Source organism: Aedes albopictus, chromosome 2, assembly GCF_035046485.1.
Source record: "Aedes albopictus strain Foshan chromosome 2, AalbF5, whole genome shotgun sequence".
Taxonomy (NCBI): Eukaryota; Metazoa; Arthropoda; class Insecta; order Diptera; family Culicidae; genus Aedes; species Aedes albopictus.
In genome coordinates this window covers 504,826,540-504,845,766 of record NC_085137.1, presented here as the reverse complement: position 1 = coordinate 504,845,766, position 19,227 = coordinate 504,826,540, and the positions used below count along the sequence as shown (strand labels likewise).

Genomic DNA, 19,227 nt, shown 5'->3' with positions numbered 1-19,227 from the left:
AGCTGAGCGATTCCACGAACAAGTGGGAAATTTTTCCAGTTTTTATTTTTTGTATTTTTTGATTTGCATGGAACCTTGCATACAAGTTTTTGGGGAACAAAAACGCCGTTTTGCATACTTGGTTCGCCATTTTGAATCTAGCCTTACTTATGAGAAGGGCCTATGAAAAATGCACATGATATCTTCAAAAAATTGTACATATCTCGAAAACGGTTTGTCCGATCGGTTTGGTGTCTTCGGCGAAGTTTTAGACAATTGTTGGTGCTATATGGAGAAAATTTGCACAGTAAAAAATATGTTTGGTTTTTGTGATTTGAACTAAAATATAGATTTTCCCTCAAAAGTGACATGTCAATATTTTTTTTATTATCCTTATGTTATAGCTGACTGAAAATGCTACCTAGTGCACAGTGGGTTGTTCTGGAGAAAAATAGGTTACAATGAAAAAAAATGTTTTAAAAAATTACGGTTTTCAAAAAAAGCTATTAAGTAAAGTCAAAAAAGTTTGCCGCCCTAATTTTATGAAAGTACATCAAATTTGCAAGAAAAAAGTACTTCGGTAACATTTTTCTAAGATGCACCGTTTAGAAGATATTACTAATTTAATATTGATTTTTTTGATAACTTAATAAATTTTAGCCCTTTTCGAATGTACTCCGTGTTTCTCCAGATTCAAAAGTATTTTTTTCGGAAAGATTGGAAAATTTTGAGTTAAAATGACACTGACAGCTTAAAGATTTGAGTGAAATTCTCTGCCTTAAAAGTATTTTGAAAAACAAGTTACAAAATCCCACTATCAGGAACAATGATTTCTTCCAGTGGTTTTTGGTGCCTTCTGCTGCAAAGACATATTTTCGTATTCTTCTGTAGTAGAATAACAAAATGACAACTTTGTAAGTTCTTCTTCTTTTCGTTTGTTTGCCCAATTAAACAACTCTCTTGCAGTCTTTATCGGGTGTTCGCGTTCTTTGGCTAAACTTGCTCTGGTAGCCATGCGTTTTATCGTACCTCCAATAGCATCGCATGGACCTTTTCCGTGCGATGTTGCGAAGAAATGCCATTCAGCGTCAATACCATACTTTGACTTAAACTTACAAAGGCTAGAAAAGTTTTTTCGGTTTTTATACTGTGAAGCAGCACCATCTGACATAAAATAATTTTTTTTCATGTTTTTATTTTGATCAATTTGTAAAAAGTTCATCATTTTATCAATAAACAAATTAACAGCGACTGAATCATGTCTTAGTTCTTCTGAAATTATAATGAAGCTAAAATGTTTAATTTGCCTATTTTCAGTATAATATATTACGAAAGGATGGATTGTGGCCTGTTGCACGTTCCAATGGTGTGATTGAACTTCATCCTGCAAAACGAAGCTGTAATTTTCAGAAAAGTCACAAATAGCCAAAAAATCACCATCTTGCAAGTTTTGTTTTGTAGTTTTCAAAAAATTGGATTGTTCGGTTTTTACAAAATCATGCGGAATCAAACTTTCTAATTTTGAGCTGAAAAATGTAACAAAGTCATCGATTTGCTTTACAATAGTTTCTAAATCACATCTGTCAGTGGTAACCCATTGTTCGAATGAAAGCTTTTCAACAAAGTTTTCTTCCAGTTGTTTCAATAAACTGTCTTCTAAAACTGAGGTATCTGGGCAGTTTTTACATCGTCGTAGATGGCAATGAGTTGTCTTATTTTCGCAAAGTAATCTATTCGTTAATGTTTTTAGATCATTCAAGACATTGTATTTTTTTAAGCTATGTAGAATTAAATTGACATTTTCATGCGTAGTGCAAACGCAAACATTATGTGTTCCTGTGATAGTCAATAGTTTACATTGCCTTGGCCGGAGGCTTGCAAATGATGAAAACCCTATTTTTACATTCAGTGATGGCATTTTCCTCTGTGTACAAAAGAGCAAGTGTCATGCTACACACATTTCTTTTCTCCCAGCCAGAGCGCCACACACTGGCTTGCGTTCACCATACGTGCTCGCTGAGAGCTGTGACGATCGGTGATGCGAGAAAAGGAATAACTCACCACAGCCGACTACAATCTTCAGAAAGAAATGAGTGCACCAAGATTCTCTAGAGTGGACAAGTGTTCGTTCACCCTAGTTAACTCTGGCAAAGAACACTGGAGAGAGCGATCTGCAGTGCGCACTGACGAGAATCGGGAAGCATGGTTTATCGTGGTGAAAACATTGTAGCTTTCTTCTCTACGAAACGAACCATAACTTCGGCAGTGCGCCGACATTTACGTCGTCGTCGTCGTGCCAAAAATTCGCGACTACCAAGTTGATGCTTTTGTTTGCGGTTTCCCGAAAGTAATGACGCTTGTATGTACTACACAGGATCAAATATTTTACCAAAAACAAACCAATGCTCAAACATCTGGTTTGACTCAATCGAATTTAAATTAGCATCAACGAAGCGAAGAATGTAGTACCTTATGCCCTCCATCATTCGAAAGATGTTGGCGCGTCCCGACCAACGTCGTACTGCCGTACGTACGTTCCCTCTCAACTCGTTTTTGTGTGCCAACAAATTATACGAGGTTTCACTTTTGAACGGTTTCCCTGCGTTTCCACAGAGGATGCATAATGAAACACTAATTTCTTTCTCAGCATCTTCAACCATTTTCTACTTGCTGAAAAACATTCCCACATCATCCTCGCGCTTCTTTTATTCCGCCATTTTTCGTTTTGCATGCAACAGGAATCTACAATGCCGCGGATGCTTGCAAACAAACTGCACTCGCTGCTTTGCTTTCACCAACCAGAGAAAATTTCTTCAGAGTGATGCTCTGGAGTGGGCTCACTACAGTGTACACGCGCGTGTGGGTGATCCCATAAGTAGGTTGGTGTGAGAGAACTGAGGTGCGCAGAAAGTATATTTCTCTTGGGTGGTGAGTTCAGTTTCGCTCTATGGCTTTGCTTTACCGGCACTCTCTCGCACTGAATAGTTTCAACTACCAGTGAAAACATTCTCTTTGTCTCCCTGGTGATACGGTACATGCATCCTCAGAGAGGCCGGTTCTCTCGCTCGTCAGTGCCGAACTCTAGTGAAATGCCATCACTGTTTACATTGACGTACACTTCATTAAAGCGATTAAAAGCTTCTCTTAATGTCATCATTAACAATCTTTTCTGAACAGCTAATCTCTTATTTCCTGTCCTTACGCTAACAAAATCTCTTTGGCCTGGCATTGCACGGCTTATATCATCGTCCTCAAAAAAATTCAAAACCAGTTCTTTTGTTTCATTACTCAAAGCTTTTCCAGAGCTTGAACCTTGAGATGAATCTAATACATTATTTTTTTCCTTTCTTGCATCTGATGCCATATTTCTACTAGTTTTAAATTCGTCTACAATTTTTTGTACTGACCATGATTTTGGTAACAATGATAAAATTGATAGTTTTTCTTGCCTTGTGGCTGAATTTAAAAATTTAATTTTCATATTTTCTATGACTTCATTAAACTCGTTTGCTTTTTCTGTTTTAGCGTCTAATTTAAAAAGATTTCTTCGTACACCTTCGACGATTTCAGCGCACTTTTTTTCAGGATAGTGAACATTTTTAACCTTACCTAAATCTATAGGCGAAACACGAATAGCTGCTATTCCTCGGTTGAATATTTCGACGTCTACAGGCATCGTGAAGTCTTCATTTGATTGAATTGTGCTTAGCGTTGACGCTGATGGTATCGTGACCAAACTTTCATAGCTTTGCGAATCAGGTACAACAGGTATGGTCCGAACAGTTGGCATCCTTGAGCCACCGGCTACGCTTTGTTCTTCGTTTTGGGTGAGGTGAGCTCTTGAATCAATATGTAGACGGCAAGACGAACAAATACGAAAATCCTTGGTGTTCAGTGTGGATACCTTGGAAAATCCAATTGACTTTAGTTTTTGGATGATACCATCCGTGAGATATCGCAGCTCTTTCGAACACTGAATGTCTTTGAATGGACGAATACATCTGATTTTACTCATTTTGTAATCTGTAACATAGAAAATATTTTCCAATTGTTAGTTTTGAACGAAAATATCACAACACATATAATTAAAATGTGTATTTAAAACTTACCTTTGCACCAAAACGTGTTACACTTTCCTTTACAATTATTATGTTATCAAACAACACTGGATTATTAGCTGAAATTACTATGAAATCACTATGCTTCTAGCAACCTTTCTGCATTTACTGTTTGGTTTTCCCTAGTAGATACTGGATGAAAAGACTGCTGGAAGATAGGTAGAGTTGAACGCTCAGGTATCGTCAGGTACGAGTTTGGAGAGTTGGAGCGAGGTAGATTTGCTGGCGTAGGTATATTGTTATTGAAGAAGATTGTAAATTGTATATACCTGGAATGAATAAAGAGTGCGGCGGTTGTTGATTGAGGTATCAGTCGGCAGCCGTCTAGTTTGATGGAAGGTGACTAATATTATCAAGGGGACGGCAAACTATTTTTTCAGTATGGAGTTTGACAGGTTGGATTGTGCCTCCTTACGTGGAGCATAAATTTATGCTCCAGCCAAAATATTCACCAACACAGTCGTGAAATTTGAATGTTTACCTTTATACGAGGGATATCGGAGCAAAACGCTCACATCACATTAGATCTCATATAAGTGTTGATCATGAAAAAGCGGCATGAAATGATAATTTCCAATTTCAGAGTGTCGATGTTTAGATAAAGTTCCTACAGAGAGTAGGCATTGCTTGTGAAAATACACACAACACCTCTTTTGCAAACTTTGTTCACCAAAGTGCGTTTTTCCTTTATTTCTCCCGCTGCTGTATTGAGTGAATGTTGGTATTAGTGAGCACTGGTTGCGCATGATAAGCGGCAACAAAATCAGATCACCGTAGCATCCCCGTGAATATTATACTAATATTATACCAATTTTAATCAAAATTGGCTGAAATCTTGCGAAAAGCTGGAATTATACTAATGTCATCGTGTCAGACTACGTTGATTTGATCCACTTTTTTGTTTATTGATCTTTGTTCTGCCGCTTGTGTTGTGTGTAAGAGGTAGCGGTCGCGTTCGAATGAAATAAAGCAAGCTGACACCCGACCGCGACAACGAAACGAAGGCAGTGAAAAGTGTCGAATGTTTACAAGCCTGGGCCAGCGTGGCCATGGTGGACTAGTTGCAACAAAGACCATGTTTACAATCACCAACTGTACGTAGTACAGCTAACTGGTATCTAATTACCTGTATCTAATACTTATTAGCACGTTTTCAGCAGAAGGCACCAAAAACCACTGGAAGAAATCATTGTTCTTGATAGTGGGATTTTGTAACTTGTTTCAAAATACTTTTAAGGCAGAGAATTTCACTCAAATCTTTAAGCTGTCAGTGTCATTTTAACTCAAAATTTTCCAATCTTTCCGAAAAAAAATACTTTTGAAACTGGAGAAACACGGAGTACATTCGAAAAGGGCTAAAACTTATTAAGTTATCAAAAAAATCAATATTAAATTAGTAATATCTTCTAAACGGTGCATCTTAGAAAAATGTTACCGAAGTACTTTTTTCTTGCAAATTTGATGTACTTTCATAAAATTAGGGCGACAAACTTTTTTGACTTTACTTAATAGCTTTTTTTGAAAACCGTAATTTTTCAAAACATTTTTTTTTCATTGTAACCTATTTTTCTCCAGAACAACCCACTGTGCACTAGGTAGCATTTTCAGTCAGCTATAGGGCAGTGCATGAAATTATCTCCTTCTCTTTCACTCTTACAGACATTTTGTAAACAACAAGGCCACGAAACGTCAAAATCCCATACAAAATCAAAACAGTGCGGTGCCCTATAACATAAGGATAATAAAAAAAATATTGACATGTCACTTTTGAGGGAAAATCTATATTTTAGTTCAAATCACAAAAACCAAACATATTTTTTTACCGTGCATATTTTCTCCATATAGCACCAACAATTGTCTAAAACTTCGCCGAAGACACCAAACCGATCGGACAAACCGTTTTCGAGATATGTACAATTTTTTGAAGATATCATGTGCATTTTTCATAGGCCCTTCTCATAAGTAAGGCTAGATTCAAAATGGCGAACCAAGTATGCAAAACGGCGTTTTTCTCCCCCAAAGACTTGTATGCAAGGTTTCATCCAAATAAAGATATATGAAAATTACTCGTTGCTGAAATGATATGGAACCGCTCAGCTCTCTGAAATGCAGGATTGCGATTTGGTGCAACGGGTTTTCATCGCGAACAACCCGATAGAACGCCAAGAAACGATCGCCTAGCCCAAGCCCGTAACGAATGTGTAACACGCGGGCGATGATGAAGGTGATTAATTGAAAATCACCAGCCAAGTGGCGACGTGGCGTGCCGAACCGAACGATGCCGGTAGCAAAGCATCCATCGCGCATCGTGAGCATTCAAGTAATGCTACCGCGGAGCCAAAAAGAAGTGGCTCATTCAACACCTGTTGTTTCGAAATCAGCGAGTTGTTTTTATTTTTAAAACCAGGGAGAAACCCTTTTCTGGGGGAAGAGCTTCTTCTTCGGGGGGACGAGGGGACGAACGGACGGGAGCGTGATCATCGAAGCAAGGGAGCTCCCAACTAGACAGGCTTGCTTCGAATACGGCAAGGGAAGGAAGTTTCCACTCATTACATATGTTCTACCTCCTTGGAACATGAGCATAAGATTACTTGAGAATTTTTCAATTATCATTGAACTGGAAGCCGGGAGGCAAGTGCTACTCAATTCACCTTTTTGAACTCCAAGCCAACTATGAGAGCGAGAGGATGCTGCGCAAACTGCTCCGTCACATCCTGAAGAGGCTGTTTCTGCTCATTGCCATATGCCTACTGCGAGTGCTGGCCATTAAGAACCTCCGATGATGCGGTGATCGATGACTTTGTGCGGAGATGCTTCAGTGTTGCACGGCCTACTGCTGACTACTGTAGATTACCTCATAGCTCATACTCAGTCAGTGGCGTTGAAAATTGAATTAATTTATCATCATCACCGTCGCTGATTGCGTCGAACGAAGAGTTGAGACGTCTGACCTGGCGTTAACTACTACGACTTGCTCTACGCTGCTCTACGTGTGAAGGGTTGTGCTGTTTTTTAAAACAGATAAATGATATAAATTGGGGTTTTAAATTTTGAAAAATGTATTGGTTATTTGGTTTTACACAATAGAGCACCTTCTTCTGAGCCACTATGATTTTTTTCAGTTTTTTAGATCTCTATTTTGGTGCCTAAAATCAATTTAAAGAAGAAACAGTGATAATATATTTTCGTAGAAGCTCAACGAATATTTTGCGTAAATTGAAAGCGATTTTCATATAAGGGGCCATCCTTAAAGTACGTCTCGGTCCTTGAGGGGAGGGAGATTTGTGAAACTGTGACAAGCAATGTATTAAGTATAGGAAAAACCCGTGCAAAGGGTGTTACCGCTGGGAACACTGCAAGTGCATTGGGCGGTACAGAGCTTCTAGCGATGACAAGAGCTGACAGCGCTTTGCGCTTGACAGGGGCTAAATTGTAGATAGATAAGAAATGAAGGATGAAAGAAGGGAACAGATAGTGATTCTACCTATCAAATTGATGATTCTACTTAAAACTACCGTCGTTGGGGGTGAGAATGGGTCAAAAAAGGATACTCAAAGATTGTTTGTTAAATAACAAATGCAATTGAAGTCGGAATAACTTTTTATTTGGTATGTATACTCTCCTGTGTGGTAATGATAGTTTAGCAAGAAAGTATCACGTTATATGAATTGCCTACTAAACTACAAATGATTGAAAATTGACCCAATCTCACCCCTTAGAGGGGGTGAGAATGGGTCAAAGTATTCAAAATCACCTATCTAAGAATATAAGTTAATTTTTTTAATCATGTGTAGTAAACCTACTTAAAACATAATGTAATCATGACGAATAAAAACTTAGGTTATTTTAAAAGATGATTAATCCACCTAAAAGGTCTAATACAACCGAAAAAATGGTTGAAATTTGACAAAATAACGTGTGCATACTGTATCACCATTTTTTGCCATCATCATCCTCATTAAGAGTTTCAATCTCCATGAGAGGAGGGGAGATTACAATGAGGGAGGGGCGCATTGAAAGATTGATTGTAAAAAAAAACATAATTGTTTTAGTATACTGCATTAGAAATGTTTAACTAAACCTTCCGTTATAAACTCTTATGTACATGATCATTGGCCTCTATATTGCTAAAACAAATCACTCCATCTCAAGATAGAGGGTCGTTCAAATATTATGTTAAGTCTATTTTGTGAGCTTACGATATTGCAGTACACTAAAGATTAGCTGATGATTAGAGGAGTTGTCCAAACGCATGGGTGTATTGTTATAAATGATTTTAGGCACTAAACGTATTAACACACTAGTTTGACACTTCTTGACATATTTTTGAAAGAAAGCGTGCTTTTATGAAGATACGGTGAACATGGCACCACTCTAACGTCAAATGGGGACTGGATAAGAAGTTGAATTTTTAGTTAAGGTTATGTGCACTCGATAACTTGCTTGACCCAATCTCACCCCCATTCTTAATATTTTGACATAGGGTCGAAAATATTGAATTTTTAAATAAAAAGAGCAATGACAGCCCGATTTTTTCATTACATCAACCAGGTAATACCTACAGCTATCCACTTATAAGAAAATTTATGGTTAGGTACTTGTGTTAAACATAACGAAGGAGATTTTTTTTCAGAGTGATTTACAAGTAGTTTCGTCATATAAGTTTAGCCACATATTTAACAAAAAACGATTACTGCAAAACATCTTATTCTGCATCATGACGTGTAAAAACATCTCCTCTTTGAAATAATATAAAGTGTTAAATATAAATTAACGATAGTTTATGAGCTATTTCAAATTTTATGTTTCTCTGTTTTGACCCAATCTCACCCCCCAGACCCATTGTCACCCCCATCGACGGTAGTTTATTTGTTTATTCTACTTAACAGTAAGTCATGCAATTATTCAATACTCGAGAAACTATAGTGCTAATTAATATGAATTACTTACAGTGTCTAAAAGATGTGAATTTTCTATAATCTACGTTCATGCAATGTTAAACCTATCTAGAACATGAAATGTTAGCTACTTGGGAAGGTGAAATCTAAGTGAAATACGTTAAAGCACCGAAAGTGTAAGTAAATGAAATATTGTATTCTGAATTGCTAATAATAAATATAAATTTGCAGTTTAAAGCTGCACCTAGCCTTAAACTTGGCGGCGACTTTGTTGTGCTGCTAACAACACGGTGACCCACTGGATTTCGTGACCCTTTCTCCGCTAACAAAGGGGGAGGGGGTCAAAAAATGCCAATTTTAGCGTGACGTACTTAATGAATGCGAGAAGAGAAAAAGATGCAATAGTAGGGGGTTGAGGGGTAAGATGGCCACCCTAAGCTTAGGCGCCTTGGGAGCATATACTTTTATAAGAATATGGCTATTTAAAACTCATCCACATTGTTTCATGTCTTTTGCTAAACCATTTTGTATTGCATAAAGAATTAAAAATAAACCCATTTGAAGAATGCTACTTTCGTCATAGAATTTTTGCTATATGGGGCAAGACGGCCACAGAGATATTTTTTTACAATTAGTGTGCTTCAATCCCTAAGCAAATGCAATAAACCAAGGTCGAATCAACGCTTCGCCTACAGAGGGTGCGGTATATGCCAACATTTTCTTTATGATGATGTTTGAAATTAAATTCATAGATATTTCTTTGAACATTTTCTATGATTTGGTCCGTTGGTATCAGCAAACTTGTTTCTCTTGAAAAGATTTACTACTTTTTTTCTTACATTATACTTACATTATCTTGTAGTTATGATTTTCAAGCCCAGCGCCAAAATATTCAATGAAACCAATCACCATTCAACAGCAAATAACACTAGCGTGCGATGCTTCTACCCCAATTTTCTCAGTCACTCTCATAAACAAACACGAGAAAGAAACAGATGAAAGAGAGAGCAGTTTGCCCCCTCTTTGATCTTGCTCTTTCTTGCGTTTGTAACCGTCGGTTCCATATTTCACTTGTAGCTCCACCACAAGATTAGTTTTACCTCGAATTTTCCTTAAATTCCTTTTTCCCGATCATGTCCCCACATACTCATGCCATAATAACACGCCATTTGCAGATATTCCTCCAACTAACACTATCAGGGAACCGTAGCTGCACTCAGCGGCTTGATGAGTGTAAGAGCATTTCTCCTCGCTCAAGTTCCACGCTGTTTGGGTGGCTGTCAAAACGTATGACAGTTTGAGCGAACGGACCAAAACATAACTGGGTCATTATTGTTTCACACACAGATGGAGCACGTAAAAGTAGGGTGTCTGATCATATTACCGGCACAAAGTAACAAACAATATGATTTTATGTTGTTTGTTTGAGCTGTATGTTTAATGTTGGTCATTTTTCTTAAAAGGCATAGAGCTTCGGTTCTGTGTTCTCTTTCCGATCGTGTTCGTTGAACAGAATAGAAGTGCGCGCGTGTGTCAATTGTAAATTGTTAAAATGGTAAAATGAATACCTATTGTATGGTGAAGTTTTTATTATCCAGTTTTGTTTCTTTTGTCTTAGGCTAAATCAATTAGTACGATTAGTTTGGTTAGTTATGTGAGTAAAATGTGATTAGTCAGCAAAATCGATGTGGTTAGTAATTGTTAGTAACTGTTAAAATGAATACCTAAACCTAATGTGTTATTTTAAATAGTTATTGCTTAAATGTTATACAAAGAAGAACGTACACCAAAACAGTTAAAACTGTGACAAACAACCAACCAGAAAAAGGTAATTCTATTGTACAAAAAATGTGTAAACTTGTAAGAGGCATAGTGAAGTGACGTCACGGGTACTAATTTGTGTGGTTAGGTCCAGAAAGTGGGCCTTTTTCTGTGTATTTTTCATCTAATCGTCAGGAGTGCCTCCGGAGATACATTTCCCGGACAAGCGCGTAGTGTAGTGATCGGAAGGACTGGTCAGAAGTCCGGCGGCGAGGAGTTCACCAGCTATCGCTAATTGCCGACCTCGCTGGAAGCATCCGCCATCTCGATTCGCCGGTACTGTCGGCATTTTCGGCCATCGTCATCCGCCGGCCCCGTCGCGATCGTCGGTCATTGTCAACGGCCGCCATCGCCAAGAACCAACACCAAGCCCCATAGCTACGACAGCTAGTGGTCTACCTATCATGGCCATCAGCTAAACGAAGGCCTGCTCCACAGCCACACAGGAACCGGATCCGGAATAGTAGCGCAAGTACCCTAGAATGTGACGTCACCCAAATAAAACCCATTGTAAAATGTAAAGACCTCAGCGGTAGCCAATTCATTTAGAGCGCTTCCCTGGGTAGTAATTAGTTCACCATCTCTTTTGCTTTTCCGCTTTGTTCCGGACTCACAAAGGAGTCCTCAGGCCTCGCTGTTCTCCCGAAACATCGGAATTTTTGTGTAATGTAGTATTTCAGCCTTTGTTCTTGTTTTAATGATCGTTCACCGCTACATGTTTACTGTGCCTTATCTGTGAGAATGTTAAATCATAGTTCCTGTCCATAAAGTGCCCCTAAACTAGTGCGGAAACTGAGAGTTCAAGCCATCCCATAAGCACGACCCTGAGAATCCCTAAATCCCTTAATCCCTGAGCTAGAGAGTTACACGTTAATCAAAAAGATCGAGCGAGAAAAAGAAAAAGCTGCGCACGCAAGTTAATAACTTCAAAGTTGTTCTGAGGTATCATCTCCAACGCAGTTAATTTTAACTGCTCCAACTAATATGAAGATGTAATTTTCTATGGTTTTGCAGTATCTCTAAACATCAATAATAGTTTTGAGGCTGCTTTAGTTTGTTTTTTACCACAGGTGGCCATCGTGCCCCGAATGATTACAATACTTATATTATTTTTTGTATGACATAACTAATTTCATTGAAATTTTACTGTCGTGGTTTAATAACAGTAACATATAGACACCATTAAAAATAAAAAAAAATAATTTTTAAAACAAAATTTGAAAACCAGGTCTGTTGCCTTTGGCGACTATCTCGCGCGTATCTTTGACTGCGACCAAAAGTAGTCGCCAAAGTAGATTTTATTTTGATTCTTATAATAGTATCTTTTTCGCACATTATAAACATGATGCATTGTTTATAATCAATCACAACCCATGCAGAAAATATTTTTGTGTTGCGAATCAATGCTTAAAACACAGGGTGGCCTGGTCATATTGCCCCACAATCCCCTAATAGTTGTTAATAAACATAAACAGAGTGGAAAGCGTTGCGGTTGTTTCCGAATGGTTTTACCAAGCGCCTAAAGATGGGTTACTAGCACTGGTAGGTATCAATCAGAATATGCATGTTTCTGAGCTTGTGAAAACCAAGCTGATTACGTGTGTTTTTTTTTTGCATTTTTTTATGTCGGTCCGACAAAAAAAAAGAAAGAAAATACGTTTTTTTCGTGTCGGAGTGATTTTTTACGAAAAGATTTCAAGCACATTACAAATCTTTGCGTTGCGGAAAACCACGAATGGACTTTGTAAACCAAACGAGTGATTTCGTACAATGAAACGAAATTTGTATATTTTCAGTGTACCATGTTAAATCTGGGATAATAGTAGAACACCTCTCTCTCTCTCTCTTCTTGGCGTAACGTCCTCATTGGGACAAAGCCTGCTTCTCAGCTTAGTGTTCTATGAGCACTTCCACAGTTATTAACTGAGAGCTTCCTCTGCCAATGACCATTTTGCATGCGTATATCGTGTGGCAGGCACGAAGATACTCTATGCCCAAGGAAGTCAAGGAAATTTCCTTCACGAAAAGATCCTGGACCGACCGGGAATCGAACCCGTCATCCTCAGCATGGTCATGCTGAATACCCGTGCGTTTACCGCCTCGGCTATATGGGCCCTACGAAAAAATTACCACTAGGGTGACTGTACCAATTATGGCACTACCTAAGGAAAACTATGTGTACAAAAATAACAAGAAGACCAACGAATGCCACCAATATGTTAAAAGATAGTTTAGTGTCCATACTTTGCAGGAAAAATATAAAAACGGAGCCAAAACTACTTTTAGTATTTATTACAGCGTGTGCCAATTATAGGAACCCTGTACTAGTTATGGCTACATTTTTTATCTTCGGTTCCTTTTCGCACTATTTGCATGCATTTCTTATGGGATTAGCCATAATTGGTACACTATGGCGAAAAAGGGTGCAAGGAAGCCGAAATTTTAAGGAGAATGATTTATTTCTACCATAATTTGAGCAAAATGGTACTTTAAATGAGTGCAACCATCTTTTGTGAACGTGATCTGTTGTTCACATTTTTTTATGGTTGATATATATATCGTTAAAGGGTGAAAATCAACTATGGCGAAGAATTGGTACTATAGCCATAATTGGTACACTTACCCTATATGTTTGAAACTTGGTATCTTATCTCAAATTTTATAGACTAAGAGTTAAGGACAGACTTGTTAGAATCCCAAAATGGCCGCTACAATGGCCGACTTTGCTACCTACTCACGATTTTGAGGGCACAAATCTCTTCGTAAACAAAACCAGCGCACCTGATCTTCTTATTTTAAGCTTATTACGAGTGAGCAAGAACAAAGTAATGAAATGCACTATTGTGTGAAGCTTGCTTCTTTAGATTTGTGCGTTTGAAGTTCTGATGCACTGTTGAAGCGGGATTTCAAGACGTTTGTCCTTAACTGATGCTGCAAACACCTTAACCTTTCTTAGACTTTCTCAAAAAAAAAAAAAACTTAAAGAGCACTATAAAAAAAAACAAAAAAAAAGTTTGAAAGCCACGTAACGTTAGTTCATCACAACTTATGAAAGTGATAAAATGTATTTATTTTAAAAGGCAGTGCAAATCTACAAAAAAAATGACTTATTGTATGAAAAATCATGCTAGTGGGTCGCCAGTATCTTTAAAAATCAAAAGTGGGTCGCAAGATGAAAAAGTTTGAGAACCCCTGATCTAGCCACAAGCAGCACAACTACACGATAAAGGGAAACTTCATTCTTACTATGCACTCTACGGTTTCGAAACAAAGCTATTATGCCAAATTGCAATGAGATGCAGTGCGTATGTTTCATCAACTTATAGCTGGATCGAGACGCAAAAAAAAAAATCTATTCCAGGAATCGAACCTTGAATTTTCGAATCGACAGTCTCATGCTCAACCATCTACAGTAGACGTTCGATAAGTGCAACATGTTTACGTTTCACTTACCGAATGAAATTCGATAACTGCAACAACTGACAGACGTCACATAACTGTCAGTAGCTGCAGAATGCAACCAATGTGCATTCGGAAAACATCGCATTGCAACAGAAGTGCATGCGAAAAACATCGCATCGCTGTTGACATTGCATTTTGACGGATAGCGGTGCGATAACTGCAAAATTGTTGCACTTAGCGGACTTGCACTTAAAAAGCATTGCAGTTAAAGCGTTTGCACCGAGCGAACGTCTACTGTACACCAAATTGAAACCGATGCAGATGAGACAAAGAAATGTAATGACGTTTTAATCATGGGTAACTTTGTTTTATTTTGTACTGGCAACTCTGTGCAATTATTAGTATCAACGTGGCAAACTTTTGATAATTAGGGTCTGTGTCAATTAGCGAATTAAAATTAATTTTCACTTAAACTTGACAGTTCGATAATTATTTCCTTAGGATAACTGTCAAGTTTAAGTGTTGAACTGTCAAATTTAAGTAAAAATTAATTTTAATTCGCCAATTGACACAGACCCTTAGTCAACGAAAACGATTTCCTACACTAAAATGATGTATGGACGAAATGTTCGTAACACATAGGAGCAATAGCTAATTAAATTAGTCTCGTAAAACAATGTAAATTTACATGAGATTTACATGAAAATTCGTAAAAATATTGTATTTTTTCGTGATTTTTTAACGAAAATTGTTGAATAACTTTGAAATAAGCAATTTAAACACCGTAGTGTCTTCGGTAAAGTAGTAGAGTATTGTTCCAACTATATTTTAACGGTATTTTCGGTACCTTTTCGGTGCAATTTTCTGGATATTGGAGTACATTTTCGTGAAAATGCTCGAAAAAACACAAAATCGATTTGATACACTTCTAAACCCTTATCAATTTGGCTCATTTTTGGACTGAAGATTTGTTTTTGCATGTGGATTGATAATTTGATGTGACACGGGTAGGTCAAAAAAAGTGAACAGGTCTAATGTTCAGGCACAGATTTTTTTTTCGGGGTTTCTTTATTGAATTCTCGTATAAGCGATATCTCCCAGTATTTCTTGAGTTTTCATCAAAGATTCTTCCAGAGATTCCATCCGGGATTCCTCCCTGAATTACTTCAGGGACTTTTTCCGGGATTCCTCTCACGATTGTTGCTGGGATTTCAGCAGGGGTTATTCCAGAAATTTCTGCAGGGATTCCATCCGAAATTCCTCTCGGGATTCTCCCGGGATTCCTATATTATTTTTTGTTGTATTTCATTCTCCTGAGATTCCTTCAGAGAATCTTATAGGATTCTTTCAGTGGTCTCGCATAATTCTTTCCGAAATTTCTCTTGGATTTTCAAATGAACTACTGTTGGGGAGTACTCCCAGATCCATTCAAGAATTTCTTCTGGGATTCCTTCATGGATTCAATGCGGCATTCTTCCAGGTATTCCTCCAGATATTTATTTAAATATTACTTCAGAGATTTCACCTTGTAAGCCCCTCGGCTGCTCCGACGGGATTATTCTTATTGGAATTTATGTTGAGCACGGGGTCGTTAATTCTAATAGCACCGTTACACTCCAACATGCATCAATCTAGCGGGAGCTATAAACTGTCCCTTGAAACTTACCTGTGCGGAAGGGGTACCAATTCCTTCTCCCACCAAGGTATAACGAATCCAAGGTAGAGTTAAACTCTTACAGCGGACGCACACAAGTATCAAAAAGTGGAATTCATCAAAGAGGTGAACTTAATAAACCTAAGGATTGCTACCGGTAAATAATTTTAACTGCCTATCTGAGATTTTACATGCTATTCATTTTATTCGCTCTGGCGAGAGCTTAATTCTTATAGAGACGCATTATATAGGGTGTACATACGCTTTTCTGCTTTCGGGGCGGTGGTGAGGGATCCCTTCAGGGCCGGCGGGTTGTCGGATGGACCCACAGGGCCGACGGACTGTCGGTAGAGATGTTAGGGCCGGCGGGTTGCCGGATGGACCCACAGGGCCGACGGGTGGTCGGTCTTGGCTGGCAGGGCCGGCGGGTTGCCGGATGGACCCACAGGGCCGACGGACTGTCGGTATAGAGGTTAGGGCCGGCGGGTTGCCGGATGGACCCACAGGGCCGACGGGTGGTCGGTTTTGGATGGCAGGGCCGGCGGGTTGCCGGATGGACCCACAGGGCCGACGGGTGGTCGGGTTGGCCACAAAACTGGCGGGTTGCCGGAGCGATCACCGGGCCAGCGGATGCTGGATTGGACCACAGGACTGACGGGTTGTTGGATAACGCCAAAATAGATCGCAGGGCGGGTAGTGGCTTCCAAAATGGCGGAAAGCTTCGTCCGTGTTCCTATTGTTCTTCCGGCTGATCACTGGGAATGAAAGATGGCCGCCGGATTGGCACAATCCACGGCATAAAAGAAAAGGCCCCGAAATGGACCTATTTCCGAAAGTTAGTCCACCTTCGACGTCTCGTACCCCGTTTCACATGTATAACAATACTTTACCTTTTCTTATTTGCTTACAGTTTTACTGGGTTTACAGTTTTCAGTGCTACTTTGGCCTTCTAGTATAATTCTACGGAACAACAAACGAACAATTAACCATAAACTTATCTTCTCAGGTTTTGCAGCAAACTAACCAAACTAATTATATAAATCACCACACTTGAAACTGGTCTACGTTAACTTTTTCTTCTACTTAATTATCTACAAGAGAACAAACCAAATGAAAATTAATTTCACCTCGTGGTTGACCCACAAACCAAGCGTACCACATGCACAAGTGTTTTCTTCGATGGATGCTGATCGATTGAGAACGATCACTACCTTGAATTAACAGGGGATTTTTCGGCTTTCAGTCTGTTAAGCGATTGAAACGAAAATATCTTTCTTACGCCCGACGTTTCAATGGGCTATGCCATCTTTTTCAAGGGTTAAGAATATTTTTCGTTTTTCGTCTGGAGGTTCAATCTTTGCGTGAAAACTTGTCAACATAATCTGGTTCATCAATTTCTATTGGATTTACTACACGAAACGGGAAGAAAACTGGACACTGGACTACACTATCTTTCTTCGTCGTAAAACTATGTACATTTAAATGTACATAGTTTTACGACGAAGAAAGATAGTGTAGTCCAGTGTCCAGTTTTCTTCCCGTTTCGTGTAGTAAATCCAATAGAAATTGATGAACCAGATTATGTTGACAAGTTTTCACGCAAAGATTGAACCTCCAGACGAAAAACGAAAAATATTCTTAACCCTTGAAAAAGATGGCATAGCCCATTGAAACGTCGGGCGTAAGAAAGATATTTTCGTTTCAATCGCTTAACAGACTGAAAGCCGAAAAATCCCCTGTGAATTCGAAGCAGTCGATAGCATCTACGTACCTTGAATTATTGATCATTATTTCACCCGTAGGTAGAAAAACGGAGAAAGCCGACAATTGACGATTCTGTCAATCGTCCATGTTGGCAACCATTCCGCGCAGGTAAATGCATTTTATTTGAGAACCCTACTCAAACCGCTGTAATCAAACACATTTGGTTTTCTGTAACGGGTACTTTTAGAAGAATCAAATGGCTCGTTACATGTTCAATAACAGCAGGTTGTACGCCGTCAGTAAGGCTGTTATTTGATTTTGAGGACTGGGTGTTGGAATTAGGGGCTTACTGACAGGAGGGTTATGGTAAGGATTGCTTGTGGAGGAGCCAACAAGCTCACACCTTGGGACCAACGGTTACAACCTGCAGTTTCTGTATTGATTCGTCTCAGATTTTGCTCAGATTCTTTCAAGTCATGGATTTCTCCCAAATTTCCTTTAGGAAATCCATCTGAAATTCTTTTAATAATATTTCCAGAAATCCTTTCAAGAATCTTTCAGGGAAAATTCTCGAGATTCATTTTTGGGACCCTTTTGGGATTTCTTTCGGGATTTCTCCAGGATACTGACAGAGACTCCTCTTGAGATTTTTTTCAGAAATTACTTCAAGATTATCTAATACAATGCTATCGGAGTTCTGCTGGATTTTTTCGGGATGTCCCCCTGGATTGTTCCATACAAAATGTTCCTGGACTAACCGGGAATCGGGCCTAGGCTCGCACGCTACCACTCGTCTATCGAACCGGTTGATATGGAAGCAAACAAAATGCATACAAGAAGCGATTGTTGGTAGATGATCACGTTTTGCCATGGTAAATTTGAAAACATTTTTATGCTGGTCATTATTTCAGTGTAGATTCTCCCAGCATGGCCTTACTGAATACAAATTGGATTGGATCATTTCAATCATTTTTGTAGTGATATTGATCCGCAATAAGCGTTAAACCTGACAGTTCATTTTTTTAAATTTTTTTTATGATTTTTTTTTGTTTCAATGTAGCATTGAGATAATAGAAGAAATTTAAAAGATATTGTGAAGCGTTGTATGATCAGGGTTTTTGTGGGAAACTCTGTTAAAATTGTTGAGAAATTACTTGAATTTTTTAGCAAAAAAATGATATGGTACCAACAAATTTGTTTTTATAAAGTTAACAAAAAATCAATGATTTTTTTGGAAATATAAATCAACTCTTTAAAAGACTTTTTCTGGTTGTTCTTCAATAGAATATTAAAAAATTACACAAAAAAATTTCCAAAAAGTATTAGGTCCATATTTTTTATTTATTTTTTTATTTTTATTTTTTTTATCCTTTAAAATATCTAAAAGAGATGACGAAGAAGTTCATAGCAAATTTTGTAGTTCAATTTTGATTTTCGTGGTGTTTTTGAGGTTCTCCTATTATTTTGTTAAGAAGAAAATTGGGTCCTAAAATTAATGACATAGCGGGACACAAGATCAAAAATAAAAAAAAATATGTATTTTCAACCAAAATAAAAAAAAAACATCGAAAAGTGAGTAAAAATGTATTCTTGAACCATCGTTAGTGTTTTAAATCAAGAATCTAGGTTGGGTTCTGGGATGCTATTCTTG

The 19,227-nt window shown here is 38.2% G+C and overlaps 1 protein-coding gene and 1 long non-coding RNA gene across 2 annotated transcripts; both read right to left on the bottom strand.

Moving 5' to 3' along the window:
- Positions 1–2,722: 2,722 nt before the first annotated feature.
- Positions 2,723–4,215, bottom strand: LOC134288733 (uncharacterized). Its single transcript, XM_062854491.1, has 2 exons — positions 4,089–4,215; positions 2,723–4,002 (listed from the first exon to the last, which is right to left on the bottom strand). The coding sequence occupies exon 2, from the start codon at positions 3,992–3,994 to the stop codon at positions 3,023–3,025; it is 972 nt and encodes a 323-aa protein (XP_062710475.1). The 5' UTR covers positions 3,995–4,002; positions 4,089–4,215; the 3' UTR covers positions 2,723–3,022.
- Positions 4,216–16,033: 11,818 nt separating this feature from the next.
- LOC109427691 (uncharacterized) lies at positions 16,034–17,994 on the bottom strand. Its single transcript, XR_009997354.1, has 3 exons — positions 17,644–17,994; positions 16,897–17,083; positions 16,034–16,832 (listed from the first exon to the last, which is right to left on the bottom strand). It is a non-coding gene; the product is annotated as an uncharacterized LOC109427691 (long non-coding RNA).
- Positions 17,995–19,227: the final 1,233 nt, after the last annotated feature.

Coding starts and splice junctions, on each gene's coding strand:
- LOC134288733 (XM_062854491.1), bottom strand. CDS start 3,994: ATGAGTAAAATCAGATGTATTCGTCCATTCAAAGACATTCAGTGTTCG.